General features: G+C 45.5%; 1 protein-coding gene across 1 annotated transcript in view; it reads right to left on the minus strand.

Annotated features, from left to right (window-relative positions):
• Positions 1-700, minus strand: part of T265_04653 (hypothetical protein) — a gene marked incomplete at both ends in the record, with an annotated part of 93,800 nt that extends 93,100 nt beyond the window's left edge. The window contains one exon of the mRNA XM_009169444.1: positions 608-700. Within this exon, the coding sequence (XP_009167708.1) occupies positions 608-700 (93 nt within the window). The remainder of the gene's footprint in view (positions 1-607) is intronic.
• Positions 701-8,216: the final 7,516 nt, after the last annotated feature.

Raw genomic sequence — 8,216 nt, forward strand, 5'->3', positions numbered from 1 at the left:
CCAGTTCCCGCCCTTCATAAATGATACACGGGTCAATGTTTCGTACTCCATGAGGAACCAGAAGTCTGCGCACGGCTGCAACGGTTAAAAGTGCGCGCAGCATCGATAGACTCACAATATCTGGTAGAATTCGGACGCCAAATTAGAGCTATGGTTAATATTGGTGCCACCTAGTTCGTGAACGTTAATTCCTCTCCGTGTCAGCTGACTATTCAGGAAATACATTTTACGCCTATGACAATTATAAGTGTCAAAATTCATTCCGGTCGATTGATCAACCCTAACTAGATCAGGTCTTGACCTCCACCACACACACTCCTGTCATTTCCTAGATATTCTGGCTGAGGTCCCAATCCCTATATGCCGGATGTTGCACCACACCTCCAAATTTACTGCAATTATCACTTTTTTTCTAGCAAGCAAGGAAGACTGTCAAACTACACGTTAAAAATGTATGTGCTCGCAATGTTATATGTTCCCATTTTTTGCTTGTTCGGAATGTAGTGATCCGTTCTACAGTCTTCTAATGGTTTTCACCTTGCATGAGTTTCGCACTAGCTTTAATCGAACGAAAAAACACAGAAAGTACACTACCAAAAGGACTCACTCTGTTTGGCTCGGAAATTTTGAATAAGTCCAGTCTTGTGGCATTCCATTCTTTAATTCGCTGCAGCGTATTATAGTTATCATCCGGTCTCATCTTTGTGTAACTCCGAGCTCCCTATTCAAAATCACAACAAATAAGGTGAACCGTTTATTTACATACTTTGACCTGTTAAAACAGCGACTATAGTTCAATTCACAAGTCCTTGTGGCCATTGTCTATCGTAAATACGGTAAGAGTACATTTTCAGTGTTCCATGACCCAAACCCGGTGGATTTTAACCATAAATCTTAGTTGGAGTGAAATCTTTCTTCTGCATTTACCAACCTGTCCTATCACCTGTGCATTAACTAGTTTCAGCAGATATACACGACTAATAAACCCGAAGATCGTAGAATCAGATCGGTAGTCGTCGCCTCTGCATGCATCAATATTGATTATGGTTGGCATATTAGGATACGTTATATACTGTAAACAAAGTAGGCTTATATGGGCCAAGAGCCACATAGCTATAAAGGGATGAAAATTATGACACATTTAGGTGGATAAGTGGATAAGTGGAGCATATAATATTACTGAGAATGGTGTGATGAGCAAGTACGTTCCTACGGGCTGATGTGGTCAGTGATTCTGATTTCAACGTCTTTCCTTACATCTCCATATGGGCGAATAATTACGCAAAGTCAAAGATCAATAACATTATTTTAGGGCAAGTTTAGGGTGAAGACGCCCGATACTTTGCTCGTGGGAGAGGATACGTTTGGTGGATACAGTCGACACCAAAAGCCATCTTCGTAATGCTAGTGTTGTTATGAAGAAGTTACGTCTATATAGCTGTTAAACCTTACCTGGGTGACCAAGTGTTTTGGCATTGCGTTGGAAGGCGAAAATGTTCAGCGAGCAAGCGAGGCACCCGTGTAGCAAGCGTCCCTTGCGATGAGACGGTTGGGGCCAGATGGCCAGTCTGTGTAGAAGAAGCCGCAAAATACTGGACTGGTTTTTGACAGCTCAAAGCTGAACATTCTTCCCGTGGTGTGTGAAACGATGATTCCCGTCTAGCTGCAACGCTCAAGCAAATGTTAGGAGGGCCGGCAACTCATGGTGTGGGGTACTAATGCTCAAGCGTCATACATTTTCAGCAACGAAATCTGCGTTCATGTGCGACAGCAGCGGTACCGCCTGCAAACACTTGTTGCGCCGTCCAGTAAAATCAATAATAATAATAAATAATAGTAATAATCAATAATAATTGCAATAAATTTCAGCACTCCTCAAACCTAAATTTGTGCGGATCCGACGCGCTGTGGAGCATTTGAAAAACTTATCCGTCATTGTAGCCAATTTCTTAGGCTTTCCGTAGGCTGTCGCAGCTTCTTCCTGATGGCCTGAAAGGGAGCCTATGGTTTCATGGAGCGTTTGATAACCAGCATGTTTTATTGTTTGATGCGCCCTAGTCGGCATCCGTTAATTCGGAGAACACAGCCTTGAAAATTCCTCTTCTAGCACTTCAAACCCAGCGTGATTCTGGTCACTAACTGTGGCTCACGAGGGCTTTTTTCTGCTACATGCGTATATTTGCTCTGGTGTTTCACAACCATTATGGACCCTATAAAATTTGTTAGGAGGAACCAGCTTGGAAACCGAAGTCGATTGAGGCAGAATCTATAAATGCTTTTTCACTGATTAACCAGTCAGCAAGCTACTGTTCGACCACTTGCATTATGTTCCCGTTATTCAACTATCGTAGTTAAATGCCAGCTCGCCTGCTATCCATGGATTCTCCAAGATTTCAATTGTGGGGTTACCGCCATGTCACATACACTTGTGTAAAAATACCAAAAAAATTAAGCTGGTGTCAGGACCACTATTTCTAGGTGCGTAAACGTTCAAAGTAACCCCAGGACAAGGTTGTGAAATCGGAACTCGGCCTTCGGCCCGTGTTTGGATCACTATGAGCTCCATAACCCCACTTTTGATAACCTTAATGCAATGGTGGATGCCACGGTCTGCTCTACCCGTATTCAGCGCACATAAAATTGTGCTCACTGTTTTGAGTTAGATGGGTTGGTTGAAGGAAATGGAGCAACTTACGTGAACTTTGCGTATCCAAGGCTGCATTAAAGAAACTTCAGACGAATTAAGGTGGTATCCAGCGGAGCTTAGTTTATAGCGTTGTATGAATTGTGTCCTGATAAAATGTAGCACGTAGTCTGTTTTAGTTGGAACTAAGCAAAATTATTTGCCTCATTACCTAGGCGTTCTAGTTTTTCGGACACTGAAATAGCTTTCTCAGTAAAACTAACAGATGCTTAATCGAGGACTGATGCAAGTTTGTCTCCGTCAAACAGCAAGAGTTGTTAATTTGCCCGGAGCTCGTAAGCATTCGACCTCTTCATTCGTTGGTCGTGTGCCATCGAGAAAAATTCTGTGATAGCCTGAATCATAGAATGTAGTTTTCCAACTGAGCGCGCAAAACCTCCGTCGCCCTGAAGTGTCGCTTGGCATTTGCGAAAATCACACAATGGTGGACTGCAGTCTTAGGCAGATTCTTGTAATGATATTTGTTGGTGGAGTCCAACTTCTAGCATGCACTTCTGTTGAACCTAGCTACATCCGGCTGAATATTCCAGGATACATAGCAGTTTACCATTTCCAACCATTTTGAAGTGTCAGTTTCTTTCCAAGTGGTCTGCCTGAAGTGGTCTGCCACCGAAGCTCTGCAATAGGCGGGCGCCAAGTGCAGCTTCATTGACACTTTCATCTCTTATCATCATAGGGTTTTGAATGTAGTTATCCAGAGATTTGCAAACCATGGTGCTGTTCTCCTTGTAGAATTGCCACAAAAAGAATAACCTATGAGCACCCACCCACCTGCTGACTTGCGACATGCGTATTTTTGCAAAAATTTCAGCCGACGAATGGCATCGCAGATGGTCCATTGTCACAATTTTTCTTTACTTTAAACGTTCCCTAAATAATGCCCCAGACAATGAAATGTATCCAAAGCTTTGAAGTTAAGACCTCTCCGGGCACAAAGTTTCCTGACCATGATTACACAGGCAACATTATACCGTACCTTAAACACACGATGTATTCCTCTGAAAGCGTTCCAACGTGACTGGGAACTTGTCTGGCGGCGCACGTCACCATCCGGGAATCCACACGCGAAACGTAGCCGTCTCCCTTACACATTGCTCGGCGGCCACAGAAGCAAATGGTGTGCATCTAATATATGCGCAGGAGCCATTCTCTGTGCTGAGAGACCTGGATGGCGTGCTTCAGGCTGTCGGCGTGATGCGCGTGCCTCTTTGAACGCCCGTTGTTGTTCTCCAGGCGGTTATCGGTCACACTCCCAAATGTGCCAACCCATAGTGTGCATGAATGGCCTACTATCGAGTGAGGTACAGCCAGTTGGCAGTCAAATAGCAGACAAATCTGGAATGGGTTCTCCGCAGGATCTGCGAATCTTGGCGAAACTTACGCGATTAAAGTGCGATGCACAGTCAACTACTCTGCTGTATATCAGAGCGGGCCATGGGGCGAAATGCGTGCCGTCTGCGGCTAGAAATCGCCTGCAAAATTTACAGCAGAGCAATGAGATGTGCGCGCTTCCGAATGGCTTGGCGCGCGTGAAAACAGCACAGCATTATATCACAGCTGAACACAGCTTTGGCAGCCCGCAGCTGCGAAGTCATCTTGTCCATGACAAACGTTTTGACTTAATACTGTCCACCCATCGTATCCTTGAATAAGCACAACAGCTTGCGCAAATGCACAAAATGCACGCTTTCAACGAATGTGGACATTACGGGTCGACCGATGCCCATGCCATCACAAGGAATTTGCATAGCTTTTACCTTAACAGTGAAATTCAGATGTTCTAAAATTATTTACCCAGGACGGTTGGTCCTGTGCATAGCATGAACGCTTACTGCTTCAGGGAAACGAGGAAGAAGTTCGATCTGCTGCTCTCGAGAAAGGAAAAGGTGGCTAAAATTGTTACTCTTTGATTCAACTAAAAATACGCGAACACACATTGAAGCTCGGCCATGGTGGATGATCTGCCATCCGAGAAACGAAATAAAAGGTAACCATTGGTCTATTAAACAACGAGGTCGGCATTTGACGCAATAATTGTGCACATCCTTGATAGTAAGTACCTCTCCAAAATGACCGGCGACGATAAACTTACTAGGTGCGACGAATTCCACGGCCTTGGCCTCGTCCACAGGGACGTCTGCTACAACGGTGGAAAGCTTTTTCATATAAAAGTAGCAGACTATATCCCTATTTGGAGTTTATGCTGACGAAAACTACGAATTTACTGGCTACGTACTCTCTCAAAGTGATTTAAAATGCGTTAAAAGCATGATTCCTGCGCCCACAGTTGCCCTTGTGTAGGTTTGAACCATTTTCAACAAAACCTTGGTCGCGTGGGGAGATCGTAAAGGCCCGAATGGCCACCAGCCAATGTTGAAAGGCTATTTTGAAGTTTCCCTTTTTCGAATCAGAGAGAGAGAGAAATTTTGGGTATGCGTCCAGGACACGGCATGGCTTCACACCCGTTTGTTGAGATTTGACGGACTGCATCCTCTTCATGACATTGATACCGGGCGTTCAGTTGTGTATACCTTCTTGTAAAGCGAACAATTTGATCTCCTGCGTAAATTGTTCAGGGGAATAATGGGATAGCACTATCGAGTGAAGACTTCTGTCATGGACATGCTGGCGGCACTAATGTGGGCAGCATTGCCTGGCTCAGTTGTCGCACAATAGGTTTTCTGTTTATCGCAGGCATCGTGGACCCCGCCGCATTTTAGTCGTTTGTGTCAACTAGGTTCCTTCAGATATCGGTTGTTCGACAACATGGTCGTTGAATTGGGATCTCACCTGGATGGGCTAATGTACGCTCATGTGTCATTCGGAGGAGACCCAGTAAACACCGTTGTTGGCTAAAGTGGGAATCAACCAGAAGACGCCACAAGGATAGATGCCAAAAACACATTATCATAAATATACGTCAATGCACCATGAAAAGTCGGCTCAAAATGCATTCGCTGTTCTACGGATGATTCGACGCACCCTCCCCCGTATCACTCACATTGAGTTCCAGGTACTCTAAGGGGCCTCCGTCAAACCGCTTCTTGAATACGCCAACCAAGTTATTTACTCTTAACGCAAGCAAGACGTTAACCTCACTGATCGCGTTCAACCAGCTTCTGCAAAAATGGTTGCCGAACTTAGATCCGTGAACCATGAAACACGTTTCGCGGTGCTTTTCCCCTGGAGTATCGTCATTTCCGAGGAGATCAAAACAAGCTTTGGCCAACAGGTTTTCAACGCTGGCCTAAATACCACACGATAGGGTGTGGTAAGATTTTCAAGCTCAGAGTGCACACTTCTGATAGTCATTTTTCTCATTTCTGTAGTTTTTGCGTGGAATAACCTTCATCTGAGGATTGTGTACGCTGCATCTATGTGCTTCCTGCCCGGCGCTGAGAACTTAAGAATCAAGGTTATGCCATTTTTTCGCCTGTGTATTTTAGGAAAGTGGCAGCATCTGAACGAGAGGAGTACATCTGACTTTGAAAGTTTAGGCAAAATCCTTGATCCTGTGTATCAATCCGTGAGTCCGTGAAGGAGTGAAGCCTCGTTCTCCTGGGAAAGATGGGTTAGAAAAGGTCGGCTCAATGCAGTCGTTTATGGAGAAGAGTAAGGACTATTGTAGATCTACTCATAGGATTCTATCGGGATTTTCCAAGAGGTCTCGCCTGTGTCTTTGAGAAAGCACGAGAATGTCGACCTAATTTATTCGCTTTTGATTGGTTCACATTCTGGTCAGCTTTTAATGGTGCGTGCCGGTTCGCGAGTCATCCGACTGACCGTGTATATTTCGGTCATTTTGGACACCAGGAAGTGCGTACGACTCTTTAGCGCCTACGAAAAGTGCAAGGAGAAGCAGTAGTGAGCAAGCATGTGACCGGAACCCACCTAGGTTCTTTAGGCCCATCGAAAATCAATGAATGACGCATCAACTATAGGTGATAGCGATGTAGTCTGTTTTTTGGAAGTTGGCTTGTATTCGAGGGCCAGTATATGGCCAGGCAGGTTCTTTTTCCCCGGAAGTTCGTACTTCAGGTTGTGGTCAGCACATAACTGCAGCAGGCGTTCGCCGGTGTCCTTACATCTGGCCAGAGGTGCGCAACCAAAAGTGGGATAAATTTGATGGCGAGTTCAGTTGAACAACTGTATTCGAGGATCGGATCCTCGTTTCATGGAGACAAAGACGTCAAGATAAAACGACTCGAACGCACATGCAAGAGTAGTCTGTTATGCAGCTTGCTTCAGTGTATGAACGTTAGTCTTGGATAAAATGAGCCTCGGAGTTTGAAGTGTAATTTCGCAGTGTTTATGGTCATGGTGACCGAGTTAGCCGTAGGTATTGCAGCTAACTGTGATGGACGGCCTGCTTCTTTGTCGATCCTCATTGATAGACCAGAAGATTCCACGCTTGCAACGGGGTAGTGTGGAGAAGAGCAAATGTTTTTGAAGATGATGGGGACGCCTGTAGTAGCCTTTTTTTCGCCTACTCGGACTGCTGCATGCAGCACAGATCGACTCAGCTGACGGCACTACGCAACAGCCGATGTGGCATAGGGTTATTTTAAATGTGACTGTGATACTGCCAAACAGTAAGATTATTAGGTCCCCCGACCAAAACTTTCGGCTCTAAAGCCCAACTGTAAGGCAGAAGTTGTTGGCTCTGGCCTGCCAGATTAGTCTACAGTCCGAGGAACCAGCCTCCACACGTATCCCAACCCCCAACCTGGAGTTAGGTACTGTGTTAGCCAAGCCACTATCTCTTGACAAACCTGGTCTGAAAGGCTGAGTGTCGCGCACACCTCATTGTAGCTCACTCTGATATAGAGGTGCGCAAACCGTAAGCACACGCTAAGGTCCAGCCTCTTTGTGACGGGGGTAACTTCGGTGCCAGCATTCGTCATTCTTCGTCACCATCGACAACAAAACGCCATGATAACCAGCTGCCACGAAATAAGGCCGTGTTAATGAGTGGAAGGAAACAGGAGTAGTTATCATCGTCACCGTCAGCAGTACAAAATGAGCGTTCAAAATTGGTGCTTCGTTGCCTCACAACTCTAATTTGTCTGAATTGGCAATTCTGAATGAAAGAATGAAAATCAATCCCTCCGGGGTGTCTACGCTACCGACACTCGTTTAGATACTATGGATAGAAACTGACACGAAGAACACTGTTAACGCTGATTAGCGGCCTTATCTTGTAGCATATTCTGTTATAGGGGACGAGATGGCCCAAGTGGTTAGAGTGCGAATTTACTGACCGGAAGGTCCGTAGTTCGAACCCGACCTCTGCCTCTCGACTTCCCCTGTCTAGATGTGTCCAGATGTGTACCGATCACAGACTGTTACTCTGTAGTACGAATTTCCGGAACAGCGGAAATCGCTTCGCTTGGTGGTGCCCACCATCAAACCAGCGCCGAATCCAAATAGACCATACCGCCGTCAGTTATCGGTGGCGAGGGTTGATCACCGTCTGCCGCTCCTTCTGGAACACCGGTGTGAACCCCGACCA

The sequence above is a fragment of the Opisthorchis viverrini genome (genome assembly GCF_000715545.1).
Source record: "Opisthorchis viverrini unplaced genomic scaffold opera_v5_80, whole genome shotgun sequence".
Classification (NCBI taxonomy): domain Eukaryota; kingdom Metazoa; phylum Platyhelminthes; class Trematoda; order Opisthorchiida; family Opisthorchiidae; genus Opisthorchis; species Opisthorchis viverrini.